Genomic DNA, 16183 nt, shown 5'->3' with positions numbered 1-16183 from the left:
GTGTTCCTAATGCAGCCGTAGAAGGCAGGTGTGAGTGTGTGTGTGTCTCCCTCTGCTGGAGGAACGCCGCCGATGTAGAGCCGCTCCAGAGTCAGGCTTTTCTCTGCAGAGGCCGGCAGCTTCAGCGAGGCCTGGATGCCCTCATCCACAACCACTGTGATCGTCCTGAGGAAAACACGCACACACTGGGACTTCACTAAACGCCACGACATCATACATTAACTAATAGAGGATTCAGTAATACTAATCTTGTGCTGCACAACAGGGTTTCTGTGGTAAATTATATTTATAAAAATAAAAAACTGAAGAAAGTGACCAAAATACAAAGTATTACAAAATAATATAATATGAAAAACAAATATATAATGATACTATAGAAACCAAATGTGAATATAACTACAACTTCAGAAAAAAAAACTCAATAGTACAACTACAATAGTATAATCACAAAAACAACTACTAATAAATAAATTAGTATATATATATATATATATATATATATATATATATATATATATATATATATATATATATATATATATTAGTGCTGTCAGTAGATTAAAAAAAGTGAATTGATCACACATTTTTTTGAAAATTAATCGCGATTAATCACATTAAAAAGACTGAAACTTGCAATTTTGGCTATTCACATGTAAAATTAATGTAAACGCAAGACAAAAACTATTTAAATTCAAAATATAATTCATTATTATAATTTTTGTTTAACTTCTAACACAGATTTCTTCATGTAAACAACAAACCCACAATAAACCATCAAGATCCTGCTTGACAGCCAGATTTACAGAAATATAAATGCAGGCATGTTAATGCTATTTGAATTTCAAAACAATCAATACCAATAAGGAAAACATTGATTTCCATGTTGGATTCTAAGTGGACTGCAAAAAATGCCAAAATACAGGCATTACAGACATGGAAAATTATAATAATAATAATAAAGTATTGAATACAAACAATTGTACTCATTGAAAAGTTGTATTGCTGTGAGTTGAGAACATTCATTATAAAGTAGAAACAATTTAGCTTATTCCTCCTTTACATTCAGACAGTTGCTAAGACAGGCCAGTCTGTTGACATTATCGGGGGACAATGTGGACCTTTTGTTTTGAATGATGTGAGCTGAGAGTAAGAACAGGCAGGATCACAAGCAGGATCACTGAATCAGCATATGCATTTCGGTGCCTAATTTTGTGGCCACTGGTGCTCCAACAAGGACGCAAGAAGCATCAAGCGGTACGTCAATGGCACATACAGGTACGTGTTGTGTCACACAAAAGTGCACACACATAGACATGCACAACACGCGCAGAACAGCGCAGCCGAAGCGACTCCCTTCAGATTCGACACGCATGATCGCGTTCATCAAATTTGCTGAAACTAAGCAGTCTTAAGTATGGCTGTATTTCACAAGGATTCCGACACAGCAACGCTAAGCAGACACTTTACAAAACATGCGTTAAAGCGGGAAACACGTTTTCATGCTGAAAGGCAGAGGAATGCGCTGTCTTTGACAGCTCTCAACTTCATCTGGTACTTCATTTACATGGACAACAATACTTTGCTTTTAATATGATTAAGATAATACTCTTATTAAGAGTCGACCATGTGAGCAGCGATTTTTGATTCCCTTAAAGGATCACTGAGTCACAAAATGCGGAGGTTTTTCTTTCCATTTACCCTCAAATTACATTAAAACAAAAGTCGAAAGTTAAAAATGAAACATACGAAATTAGATGAAACTCTGGAGGAAACGCTGGAGAGCCTAGTGATGCGACTTTAATTATTATATACTGAAACTTGCCTTAAAAAGTGCTTCCTTGGTCTTATCCATATTTCTTTGCACATTGAACACACCACGGCCACAACAGGAAAAAAAACTGCAACTGCGTTAATTTTTTTTAACGTGTTAATAATTTTTAATTAATCGCATGCGTTAACACGCTAATTTTGACAGCACTAATATATATATATATATATATAAAAAATACATTTTTATCCATATAATTTGTCACACACACATATATGTATATACACACGTTTTCGATATTCCCCTAAAATCAGAAGTAAAGCAGACCGTTTGTTCCTCTGCAGGATGAGTGAGTGTTCATGTCCGTCACTGAAGGATCCTCTGAGTTCTGCTTTCTGCACTGCTGCTCCATCAGACACACTCACACGCAGCTCCAGACCTCCAGACACCAGCAGCAGCAGTAACAGCGGCTACACACACACACACACACACACACACACACACACATTTTGGAAAGTTGCATGAAAATTATTGCTGGCCAAAAATAACGTTGCAATTAATCAGATCTAAAATAAAGGATTGCTTTGACATGATGTGTGTGTGCTGTGTGTATTTATTGTGTATGAGTTTAGAAGGCGACGCAGGTAGTGCTGTCGCTTCACTGCAAGAAGGTCGCTGGTTTGAGTCTCGGTTGGGTCAGTTGGTGTTTCTGTGTGGAGTTTGCATGTTCTGCCTGTGTTGGCGTGGGTTTCCTCCGGTTTCCCCCACAGTCCAAACACATGCGCTATAGGTCAACTGATAAACTAAATTGGCTGTAGTGTATGAGTGTGTGTGTGTGTGTGTGTGTGAATGAGGGTGTATGGGTGTTTCCCAGTACTGGGTTGCGGCTGAAAGAGCATCCGCTGTGTAAAACATATGATGGAATAGTTGGCGGTTCATTCTACTGTGTTGACCCCTGATAAATCAGAGACTAAGCCAAAATGAATGAATGAATAAATGAATCTTTAGCCCGTGACCCGTGTACACTGATGATGATGATGATGATGATGAAGACTGACCTGTTGTGTGTGTCTGGATGAGCGGCTGAATCCGGCCAGAATGACTCCGCTGTCACGTCTGCTGGAGAAGGTGCTCATGATTTCAGTGTGAGAGGAAAGCAGCACCGCCGGCATCTCCAGAAACCCTCCGCCAAACACTGACACACTGCGAATGGGCTACACACACACACACACACACACACACACTTTCTGTTGTTGCTTTCAATGCAACATGCATTTGTGTTTGACGGTTAACAATAGTTTTTTCCCACTCTCACCTTGAGGACGCAGCCTTTCTTCACGCCGTACGCCTCTCTGAGCAGGTCGAAGTTTGTTCGTGCGATTTCCACGTTCTTCATGCAGCCGACGAAAGAGCGAGCGACAACCTGCCTCCTGCACACATTAACAACACTACGCCATTTACATCTCTGGAACAAACTTGGCTTTCTCTATCAGATTGATCTGCCTTTAAATAACCAATGTAACAGAAACTCCCCGTGTTGGTGTGGGTTTTCTTCAGGTGCTGGTTTCCCTCACAGTCCAAACACATGTGCTATAGGGGAATTGATCAACTACACTGGTTGTAGTGTATGAGTGTGTGTGTGTGTGTAAATGAGTATTTCCCAGTATTGGGTTGCAGCTGAAAGGACATCCACTGTGTAAAACATATGCTTGATAAATTGGCGGTTCATTCCGCTGTGGCCTGATAAATGAGCTGAAGGAAAATGAATGAATTTATCTTAGGACATAAATGAACCCACAATTCTACCGTAATCCGTGTGCTGTCACCTGATTGGTCGAGAGGCTGGCAATCCACCGATGTAAATGGGGTCAAGGTCGGATCGGTTGAGGTCAGAAGCCTGACCCGGAGCCTCCGCCTCCAGCACCTCACGCTCGGACGGGTTTGAAGCAGCCATGACAGATAAATGACCTAATGATTCAGAAACACACATTTATTACAAAAAGCCCCGCCCTCTTCTGAAAAGGGGGCGGGATCAGCGGCTAATTTGCATTTAAAGCGCCAAACAGAAAAATTCTGACTTATTATTTCTGAAAACAAGACGATACTTTGCACTTGTCAAGAAAATCTCGAAAAGATCTCAGTCCAAAAATAAATACTCCCAAATTAATATGTTGGCGAAAAATACTAAATAAATGTTAATATTCAGGAAAAATCTAAAAGACAGATTAAAAATATCGGACTGGTTCACAGCAGCCATGACAGATTGGACCACCAATGAAAACTAGACTAGTTTGGGCTCTTGGAGAACGTTGATTGATGTACACTGTCCCTTGTTGTGAAATAAATAAAAAAATAACCTGAATAAATGACATGCACACACATCTCAAAACTCAAAAACACATTCATTACACAGAGAAATCACATGACTGACTTTTAAATGAAGTGTGTTTACAGGCTTGAACTAATAGTGGACTGTGAATTTGGAAAGCCCTGCACTTCAGAACAAAGCCCCACCTTCTTCTGAAAAAGGGGCGGGGTTACTGGTTCATTTGCATTTAAAGACCCAAACATAAAAATGCTTGTTTTAAGGAACATTTCTGACTTATTGTTGCTGAAAACAATAAGTTTAAATATTTTATATATTCTATAAAGATTTTAAATATTTTATATTTAAATAGAAAATGCTATTTGATTTAAGAATTTTTAGATATTTGCACTAAAAACAAGACTAAAACTTCATATAACAATAGCATTTGTGCATTGTATCTGTTTTGACGTTATTATATGATTTATTTTCCTCTTGTTACACTTGTGAAACCAGCGGGAAATGCTCTTCAGCACATTGTAAGGGTGTATATGAGAGTATATTAAATGCACCTTTGCGCTTGTTCCTCTGCAGGGCGATTCGGTACCAGGATCCGGTGTTGTATGTTCTGCTGGAGGTCATTGTCAGCGCTCCGGAGCCCAGTTCAAAGGTCAGATGAACCTTTCCCTCCACCAGCTCGATGGACAGAAAGTCTCTCTGCAACACACGGTCATAATGCTGAGGATTTTGCAGTGCTTCCAATACACTGAATTATTTATGGAGCCTGCAACAATACCAAAACTAACCACTATATATAAGTTTTACTAATTCTCTAGCTAGCAAAACACATGTGACTCAAATCCGGCCCACACCAGACACTTACATCCGGCCCAAATACACATGGAATGATGGCACTTGGGCGGTCTGCTCTTGTTTGCCAGATCTGGGCTGCAATTAAGCGATAGCAATACCACATATCAGCCAGAATTCAACCAAATGAACCAGAACTGACCCTATACTGGGCCACGGTTTGCTTTTATTCTGGCCCAGATTCGGCCCACACCAGACACTTAGGGCCTACTCACACTATGCTATCCGTACCGTGCCCAGGCCCGTTTCCCGGATCGTTTGAGAAGTGTGCACGGTACGGTTCACATATCTGTACTGACTCTATTGGCACATGAACCGAACCGTCGCCACCACACCGTGACATATACACTACATATAGGGTAACATATAGAGCTACACCCCTAGTAATAACGCAGTTTACCGTGCCATTGGAGGCCAGATACAGCAGCAGGCCGTTGGGGGACAGAGTCTTGAAGAACATCACCACGCTGGTGGACATGGAGCGCAGAGATTTCTCCACCACAGAGAAGCCGCTGCCGTCGAAGTGAAACGAGGTGTCTTCAGTGCGAGGACTGATGGAGAAACACAGAACATCAAGAACATCAGCGTCTGCATGTAGAGATCATTTCAGCACAGAAATAGCAAAAAAGTCTGATGGGTTCTGTTTTAACCACTTTTTAGGCTCTTTACAGATGCGTGTGTGTGTGTGTGTGTGTGTGTGTGTTTGTGTGTGTGTTTTACCTCCTGAAGCAGCCTCCGCACTCGCCCTGTCTCTCAGCATAATTCCACAAGCCGATGTTGTTCTCGTTGAGCAACGCTTCACCCATACAGCCTCTGAAATGGGTTATTTTCACTGCTGGAGATTTCTGGGTAAAGAAAACACACTGAGGGTTACAGTGGTCATGAACTGACAAACCAACATTACCTTCATCATTTGACATGTAGGAGCTCACAACACCATAACAACATCCTGAGAGAGAATGTATGGGCCAGCATGTGTCAGAATTTGATTGATGACTGCCACGCCCCCTTTAGGGATAGGATTCTTGTCTATGCCCCGCCTTTGATTCTTGTATTTTATAATTCCGATAAATCCTTTCTTATCAACTGAATTAAATTAAATTAAACAAAATTAAATTAATTTAAACTAAATTAAATTACTTTTAAACTATATTAAATTAAACAAAATTTAGCTAAATTAAAAAACATTTTATTAAAATAAACTAAATTCAATTATACAAAATTAAAATAAACAAAATTAAATTAAATTAAACATAATTTAATTAAATTAAACAAAACTTAATTAAATAAAAAAATTAATTAAAATAAACAAAATTAAATCAAACAAAATTAATATAACAAAATTTAATTAAATAAAAAAATTAATTAAAATAAACAAAATTAAATTAAATTAAACAAAATCAAATTAAACAAAATTAAAATAAACAAAATTAAATTAAATTAAACAAAATCAAATTAAACAAAATTTAATTAAATAAAAATTAAGTAAAATAAACCAAATTAAATTAAACAAAATTTAATTAAATTAAACAAAATCAAATTAAACAAAATTAAATTAAACAAAATTTATTCAAATTAAACAAAATTGTATTAAACAAAATTTAATTAAATTCAATTAAAAAATGTAATTAAATTAAATTAAACAAAGTTAAATTAAATTAAACAAAATTAAAATAAATTAAACAATTAAATTAAATAAAATTATTCTGGTAAATCAAATTAAAATTCTGGTATTTGGAATATAAATAATATAAATGTATATATATTTGGAATATATAGAAATTACAATTTTTATTGTTATCAAACTAATTAAATGATAGATTTAGCATATTTATATATGAACTGTTAAGGCTAGCTGTGTGTGTGTTTATGTGTGTGATGGTTGTCTGAGTGTTTTGTGCTCTGCTTATGCGCCCTTTGCATGTGCTCGTGTTTTTGCTGTTGCGCTCTGTGCGCCCGCAGTTGAAAAAATGTAAACTCTGAGCAGAAAAAGCAAGCTACGTCAGTCCTGTCTTTTTCATTGTACAATCAAATAAAAGCAGAGGCGGGGTTCAGGTTTCAGGTTTCCAAGGGGAAAAGCGTTTTCGGTATGATCGGCCCATTAACCCGCAGTATTAAAACTAAAGCTCAGTGTGTCTCACCTTCACCTGTCCACCCAGCCCGCCCACATACACCCATGTGTGTTTATTGACGTCCATCACAGTGGCAGATCCAGCGGCGCTGCTCTTTACGGCGGGCAGCGGCTCTGAGTCCGTCTGCTGAACCGTCAGTGTAGCGTGTCTCCCAAACCTGCACACACATTAAACAGCACCAATTAAGAAAAAGCACAGCCTCTAGCGGTAAACATAATGACAACAAACAGAAATGGTGAGCAGGAGGAGTCTGTTAGGTTATAATAACTCTCCCCAAACCCGTTTCCCCATCTTTCTGAATGACACGCCTACTTCACTACATCCAATCAGCTTGCAGTAGAAAAAACAAGCCACGCCCACTGTTCTCTTATCTAATATTCTGCTTCTCTATGAGCTGCGTCACAATACCCCATCCCAACCCCCCACCCGTAACCATGAAGACGCTGTTATTCCTGCAGTTCTATAGGCGCCCCCTGCTGGGAGAGACTAATTCTGCATTATTAACCAGCATGTCTGCATGTTGCATGTAGCATTATTTCATAAAGTCAAACTAGGTTTTTTTTTCACTTGATATTTTGAAATGATCTATTTTAAATCCCCAAATACCTAAGATTAATAGTTTCTCATAATTATTAGCAAGTACATTTCAGAAATTGATATCAGAATTTGATAATTTGCTAGTAGAAATGTAATTGGCCATGGACAATCATGATCAGTGCATTACTTATTTAAAGTGAAGAAGAGCAGCGTTTATCTACGCACCGCGTGGCATTGATCCTGTGCCATTTATCATTGTTGATCTGAACGTCCGGATACTCCAGTCTGTTGTGTCCTGAACCGGCGTCCCACAGGAAGGACACCTTCCCATCATGCATTTCTAGAGCCATGAAATCCTCCTGATGCAGATATAAACAAGCATTTGTGTGATTTTTGCACAAGCTTACAACTAAATGTTAATTTCTTTTTACATTTTTTATATTTTAGTGCATTTATTTCAACTATTTATAACGTTAAAAACTACAATTTAAATGAATTATATTAATTTAATTAATTAATTATTTAATTAATTTCCAGTTAGTCTTTTAGCTTTTCAGTTTGCTAATAAAATAATGCAATTATTATTTAAAAATAAAATAAAATTTTAAACTAATTAATCCCGAATAGTAGAAACTAACAACAATTACATTAATAATAATCAATAATTAAAATATGAATTATAGTACTTCATAAAATACCAATTTATATAATATTATTTAACAAATTATTAAATTAAAATGTAAAAAAAATAAAGTTTTAATAATAATAAACAATATTAGTAAAAATATATTTTAAAATATAAACATTAATTAATCAATTATAAAAACATTAATAATATATATAATATATAATAATATATAAAAAAAATATATATATATATATATATTTACAAAAATAATACTAAAAATAAACAATAAAAATATTACTCTTAATTAACTAATTATTAAAATATTATTAAAATAAATTATAAAAAATTACTCTAAATAAACCAATTATTAGAATATTAAGTAAAAAAATATTACTCTTAATTAACCAATTATTAAAATATTAAGTAAAATAAATAATAAAAATATTACTCTTAATTAACCAATTATTAAAATATTAAGTAAAATAAATATTAAAAATATTACTTTTAATTAACCAATTATTAAAATATTAAGTAAAATAAATAATACAATTTTTAATCTAAATTAACAATTATTAAAATACTAATAAATATTTAATGAAAATATTAACAATAATTAATCAATTACTAAAATCTGAATCAAAACAATAACACCATGTAAATAAACAGCACTGCGGTGTATAAGAGGTTAAGTATGCAGACGTACGCTGGAGCTGCTGCCCATGTAGAAGAGCAGGTTGTCGGGCTCACTGGTCTTCATGGTCAGTGTGAGTGTGTTGAAGTTGCTGGACGTCACCTCAGGTCTGTACGCGCGTACACAGTTGCGGTCTGCAGAGACGGCCACTTTAATCTACAGAGAGCACAACAGAACATGCATTAGTGTCCGTATGTGATTCAGCAGATACGATTATCATGGTATACACTGGGGTCTAAAGGGATCTGAGGGTCTTGTGGTCTTTGGATATGCTCTGACGCTGATGCTCACATGATTCTGGATGTATACGCTTACATTGAAATATTAAAGATCATGTGTGGTTAGTATGTTTTAGGGAAATAAAAGCCACAGAAAGAAAAAAACAGATACTAATTTAGATTAAAAATGGTGTGTGTGTGTGTGTGTTCTCACCGATGCAGCCTGTTTGCGTGCCTGACTGATGAGTTCTCTGATGTCGGACAGGTTTCTGCTCAGTGTTTCTCCCAGAGTCTGCAGAGGCTTCAGACGCTCCAGCAGACGATCAGCTTTCACATCAGCCTCGCTCAGGCGGGATCCAGCAGCGTTTGCTGAAGCACAGAGGGAAAATATGAATATGAATATCAGGATTATGACCTTTGGTTTACAATTAAAGGGACAGTTCAAAGGTTTTCCATATCAGATGTGAGTTGTGAATTACGTGTATGGTAAAATTTAAATATTCAAATGAGAAAGCCACGCCCCCAGAGACAATGTTTCTATTATGTAGTTTTTATATGTTGTCAAATGCGAGTTGTAAATTATAAGTATGCTAAAATTAGAATATTTAAATGAGAAAGCCCCTCCCCCAACACCCAATACAATGTTCCCATGACAGCATAAAAATTTTTTTATATGCTGTCAAATGATATACATGAATTATGGGTATGCTAAAATTAGAATATTCAAATGAGAAAGCCACGCCCCCAGATACAATGTTTCTATTATGTAGTTTTTATATGTTGTCGAATGCGAGTTGTAAATTATAAGTATGCTAAAATTAGAACATAAAACGAGAACCCCCCCCCCCAATACAATGTTCCCATGACAACATAAATTTTTTTATATGCTGTTAAATGTTATTCATGAATTATGGGTATGCTAAAATTTGAATATTCAAATGACAAAGCCCCGCCGCCAGCACTTTTCAATACAATGTTTCCATGGCAATGTAACATTATGTAGTTTTTATATGTTGTCGAATGTGAGTTGTGAATTATGCATATGCTAAAATTAGAATATTCAAATGACTAAGCCCCTCCCCCAACAACCAATATGTTTCCACGACAACATAACATATTTTTTATATGCTGTCAAAAGTAATTCCTGAATTATGAGTATGCTAAAATTAGAATATTCAAATGAGAAAGCCACGCCCCCAGCACTTTATAATACAATGTTTCCATGGCAATTTAACATTATGTAGCTTTTATACGTTGTCAAATGTGAGTTGTGAATTATGCGTATGCTAAAATTTTAATATTCAAATGAGAAACCACGCCCTCACTTTATAATACAATATGTTTCCATGGCAACATAACATTAAGTAGTTTTTATATGTTGTCGAATGTGAGTTGTGAATTATGTGTATGCTAAAATTTAAATATTTAAATGACAAAGCCCCTCTCTAACACCCAATACAATGTTTCCACGACAACAAAACATGTATTTTTTATCTGTTGTCAAATGTAATTCATGAATTATGAGTATGCTAAAATTAGAATATTAAAAAGAGAAAGCCACGCCCCCAGCACTTTATAATACAATGTTTCCATGGCAACATAACATTATGTAGTTTTTATATGTTGTCGAATGTAAGTTCTGAATATGTGTATGATAAAATTACAAATATTCAAATGAGAAAGCCCCACCCCCAGTACCCTAATACAACATGCTTCCATGGCAACGTAACATTATGTAAGTATCATGTTGTTAAACGCGAGTTGTCAATTATACGTATGCTAAAATTAGAATATTCAAATGAGAAAGCCCCTCTCTCCAAAACCCTTATACAATGTTTCCATGACAACAAAACATGTATTTTTTATATGTTGTCAAATGTAATTCGTGAACTATGAGTATGCTAAAATTTGAATATTCAAATGAGAAAGCCACGCCCCCAACACATCATAATACAATGTTTCAGTCACAACATTACATGTATTTTTTTATGTTTTAAAAACTTTATGTATTATCTGTATGCTAGAATTAGCATATTCAAATGAGAAAGCCACGCCCCCAGTACATTAATACAATATGTTTTCATGGCAACGTAACATTATGCAGTTATTATGTTGTCGAATGTGATTTGTGAATTATACATATGTTACAATTTTTCAAAAGCTCCGCCCCCATAAATACAATATGGTTAACGTCTGAATTTCTGACCGGTGTCCTGTGAGTCTCTGAGCAGCTGATTGGTCCTCTGTGTGCTGTTATCGGCTGACCCCAGAGCTGATGAAGACTCGTCCAGCTTTAGGCGATAATCCCGCAAACGCTCCAGAGCTTCCTGTAAAGACGCATTCGCTGCTTCTGTCTGCTGCTTCACCTGCAGGATTTCAGCTCTGCTGCCTGAGAAACACATAAACACTGATCCGTCTGTCTGACGTTTAAGGGTCAGTTCACACAAACAGTTTTAATTAGCCCATGATTATGCCTCCTAGGTGTTCCTGACTTTCTTCTTTCTCTTTGTTTTCTCTTTTACAGTTCAAAACTATTTCAATACAGATGGGCAAATAATGCTGCCATCAACCGTGTATATAGATGCATTTAGTGCATGTATATAGTGCTTTATCTAAGGGGTAATTTTACAGCACACACCTTCAGGAAGGTTTCTGAGGATGCCGAGGGCTTCTGGGAGCATCTGTGTGAAGTTCTGGATGTTTGCTGCAACCAGACTCAACCTGCTGGTCACTGCACTGACATTCAACATGAGGCCTGAGACAAACACACACACACACACACACACACACACACACACACACACACACACACACACACACACACACACACACACACAAGTGTGAGTATATCATGTATTATCATCTACATGAATGATGAGCTTCAGTGGTGTTTACCGTCGGTGTGGTTTTTCAGAAGTGCAGCTCTGTCCAGAATCTCTGAGCTCTTCTGCAGCCTCCTCTTCTCCTGCTCCCTCAGTGACGTCTAACAGAATCACACATCAGCATCACTAACTAGTAGTTTAGCATACTGAATTATTCATTTTTACAATGATATTCCTCATATTTGCTATATCGTACTCTTACATTCACATTATTTACTATCTTTTATGTGGGTCAAGCTGTGATTGGCTGACATACCATATTGAGGGCGGAGCTTGCGTTCTGATTGGCTGCGAGGGCCAGATCTGCCGCCAGCTGTATGTTTTCTCTGATGTTGGCATTGGTTCGGGTGGCGATGGAGATGTTAACTGATGCAGAGCTGACCTCAGACAGAGAACTGCACATAATAAAAACACACAACACAACACAACACGTTATAATACAACACAGGTTCATTTCAAAGTAAACTTAATATTTAAAAAAAAAGCTTTATTGAAACAGTTTAAAATACTGTTATTATACGTATTCGATCGCTGTGCTCCATCACAGCAGCTGAAATAAATACGATGTGGTGCGACCTCTGTTCATACAGTCTATTGGTGTGACTGGCGTGAGTGATGGGCAGGGCCAGACGGAATCTGCGGACATTTTTTGCTATTTATGCTATTTTTCTAAAATCTGCGGTTTTCTGCTGAATTATTTTGGGAGTATCCAGCAGAGTATCATAACTAAAACCTTAATATATTAAATAAAAAGTAATAAATTACTGAATAAAAACTGAATAAATTCATAATTAAACATTTACTCAAGTAAATAGATAGAATTAATAATGGGGTAAAAATCTGTGAAATTCTGCGGAAAATCTGCGCATGCAGATTCCGTGTGGGCCTATGGGCTCTTTGTTTCAACCATTGAACATATATATGTGTGTTTCCAGCATTTGTGAACATCTTTCTATAATCGGTTGTTTCAGATGTTTACTTTATTTTTGAGCACTGAGCTAAAGCACAAAATAGTGGAAAATGTCAACTCTATTACCGTCAGCTCCATCAGTGTCAGTTCTAATTGTCAACTCTGTTACCTTAAACACTAATGGTCAACTCTGCTATTTCTAACTCTGTTCTTAAGTCTGTTATGGTCAACTCTAAAGGTAGTCGCACACTGAATGCGCCACTCGGCGACGCGCTGCACTGCACCAGGCAACGCCATGCAATTCCAATTCTAAACATGGATTTCAATTAGTGTACGCACCGGCGGCGTAAGTCAGCGGCTGTCTGCAGCGCCCAGCCACGACTCAGGACACTGTTAATATTTCACAAAGCGCCATCTGAATAGTTTCATATTAAATAACTTTTGAATGTGCGCATCTGGTGTGCGATACTTTTAACTGTCATATGCATGCCGTGTTGCGGCACCAAGTGGCGCATGCAGTTTGTGACCCGCTTAATGGTCAACTCTGTTATTGCTGTCAAGTCCATTACAGTCAAATCTAAATCAACCCTGTTATTGTCAAACTGTTAATGTGAACTCTAATAATCAACTCTTTTATTTTTAACTCTGTTATCGTCAAATCTGTTATTGTCAACTCTGTAATCGTTAACTCTGTTATCATTAACTCTGTAATCGTCAACTCTGTTATCGTCAACTCTGTTATAATTAACTCTGTTATCGTCAACTCTGTTATAATCAACTCTGTTATCGTCAACTCTGTTATCGTCAACTATGGTACTGTCAACTCTGTAATCGTTAACTCTGTTATTATCAACTCTGTTATCATCAACTCTGTTATCATCAACTCTGTTATCATCAACTCTGTTATCGTCAACTATGTTACTGTCAACTATGGTACTGTCAACTCTGTAATCGTTAACTCTGTTATTATCAACTCTGTTATCATCAACTCTGTTATCGTCAACTCTGTTATTGTCAACTATGGTACTGTCAACTCTGTAATCGTTAACTCTGTTATCATCAACTCTGTTATCATTAACTCTGTTATCGTCAACTATGTTACTGTCAACTATGGTACTGTCAACTCTGTAATCGTTAACTCTGTAATCGTCAACTATGTTATAGCCAACTCTGTTACTGTCAACTCTGTTATCATCAACTCTGTAACCGTCAACTATGTTATCGTCAACTATGTTATCGTCAACTATGTTACTGTGAACTATGTTACTGTCAACTCTGTTATTGTCAACTCTGTAATCGTCAACTATGTTATCGTCAACTCTGTTATTGTCAAATCTGTTACTGTCAACTCTGTTATCGTCAACTATGTAATCGTCAAAGATGTTATCGTCAACTCTGTTATCGTCAACTCTGTTATTGTCAAATCTGTAATCGTCAACTATGTTATCGACAACTCTGTTATCGTCAACTCTGTTACTGTCAACTGTTATTGTCAACTCTGTAGTCGTCAGCTATGTTATCGTCAACTATGTTAACGTTAACTATGTTACTGTCAACTCTGTTATCGTCAAAGATGTTATTGTCAACTCTGTTACTGTCAATTCTGTTACTTTCAACTCTGTTACTGTCAACTCTGTTATCCTCAACTAAGTTACTGTCAACTCTGTTATCGTCAACTCTGTTACTGTCAACTGTTATTGTCAACTCTGTAGTCGTCAGCTATGTTATCGTCAACTATGTTAACGTTAACTATGTTACTGTCAACTCTGTTATCGTCAAAGATGTTATTGTCAACTCTGTTACTGTCAATTCTGTTACTTTCAACTCTGTTACTGTCAACTCTGTTATCCTCAACTAAGTTACTGTCAACTCTGTTATCGTCAACTCTGTTACTGTCAACTGTTACTGTCAACTCTGTTATCGTCAAAGATGTTATTGTCAACTCTGTTACTGTCAATTCTGTTACTTTCAACTCTGTTACTGTCAACTCTGTTATCCTCAACTAAGTTACTGTCAGCTATGTTATCGTCAACTCTGTTACTGTCAACTCTGTTACTGTCAACTCTGTTATCGTCAAAGATGTTATCGTCAACTCTGTTATTGTCAACTCTGTTATTGTCAACTCTGTTACTTTCAACTCTGTTACTGTCAACTCTGTTATCGTCAACTCTGTTATTGTCAACTCTGTTATTGTCAACTCTGTTATCGTCAACTCTGTTACTGTCCACTTTGCGATCGTCAAATCTGTTATCGTCAACTGTTACAGTTAAAAAGCTTTAACAATAAGTTGAACAACAATCAGCAACAGAATCAAATCCCTATCACCTTTAAGAATGTTGCACTACTGTACATTCATACCTTCAGTTGACTGTAAATACACACATTTGCTGTATATAATTCCAGTTTAAGGAAAACTAATTGAAAACCCTTGAAATGCCCCTGCAGTTCTGCATTGCGTTATATGCATATATAGTCAATCCTGACAGCAATTCTCACCTGTTCAGGGCTTGTGCTTGTTTGCTGAGAGCTTGTGCGTGATCCTCAGCCCTGTAAACCAGCTGAAGAGCATCTCTTTTGGTCAAATCCATGACTAAAGAGTCCACATGCTTCCTGAGAGACGGACTCCACAATTCCAGATCATTCTTCAGCTCATCCAGAGTCTGCAACCACAGATGCATCATATGGATTAAAAACGTATTCTTCATTACATGACAAATAATAATATAGAAATGGCACTCACTGTCGTCCCGTTGTCCATGTCTTCTGCAATATTGAGGGCGTCGGTCAGCAGGTCTTGAGCTTCCTGTACTTGTGTTTCTAGTTCATGGTTCAGACTGCTGACATTGTTCCTGGAGATCTAAAAAAATTAAATCAAAATGTTATTTATTTATTGTCTTTAATTTTAATATAAAATGCATTAAATTTATAGGAGTGATAATTCATCAGGGGTCGGCACAGCGGAATGAACCGCCAACTTATCCAGCAAATGTTTCACGCTACGGCCAACGAGTATGCTACGATCACTTCCCCTATAGCGCATAAGTTTGGACTGAGAAGGAAACCAGAGCACCCGGAGGAAACCCACACCAACACTGGGAGAACATGCAAACTTCACACAGAAACACCAACTGACCTAGTCGAGACTCAAACTAGTGACCTTCTTGCTGTGAGGTGACAGTTCTAACCACTGAGCCACCGTGTCGCCTCTCATTAAGACCTGTTGTGTATACAGTATCATGCGT

At 36.8% G+C, this 16183-nt stretch overlaps 1 protein-coding gene across 1 annotated transcript in view; it reads right to left on the bottom strand.

Moving 5' to 3' along the window:
• Positions 1 to 16183, bottom strand: part of lama1 (laminin, alpha 1) — a gene marked incomplete in the record, with an annotated part of 89484 nt that overhangs the window by 12411 nt on the left and 60890 nt on the right. The window contains 18 exon segments of the mRNA NM_001034986.1: positions 1 to 165; positions 2096 to 2238; positions 2827 to 2982; positions 3084 to 3198; positions 3595 to 3736; positions 4646 to 4790; positions 5344 to 5494; positions 5664 to 5788; positions 7085 to 7232; positions 7838 to 7971; positions 8944 to 9087; positions 9364 to 9518; positions 11356 to 11538; positions 11788 to 11904; positions 12045 to 12132; positions 12288 to 12426; positions 15438 to 15601; positions 15682 to 15798. The exon segment at positions 1 to 165 is cut by the window's left edge and continues 15 nt beyond it. Of these exon segments, the coding sequence (NP_001030158.1) occupies positions 1 to 165; positions 2096 to 2238; positions 2827 to 2982; positions 3084 to 3198; positions 3595 to 3736; positions 4646 to 4790; positions 5344 to 5494; positions 5664 to 5788; positions 7085 to 7232; positions 7838 to 7971; positions 8944 to 9087; positions 9364 to 9518; positions 11356 to 11538; positions 11788 to 11904; positions 12045 to 12132; positions 12288 to 12426; positions 15438 to 15601; positions 15682 to 15798 (2531 nt within the window).

The sequence above is a fragment of the Danio rerio genome, chromosome 24 (genome assembly GCF_052040795.2).
Source record: "Danio rerio strain M-AB ecotype USA chromosome 24, GRCz13ab, whole genome shotgun sequence".
Taxonomy (NCBI): Eukaryota; Metazoa; Chordata; class Actinopteri; order Cypriniformes; family Danionidae; genus Danio; species Danio rerio.
This window is presented reverse-complemented; position numbering and strand designations above follow the sequence as displayed.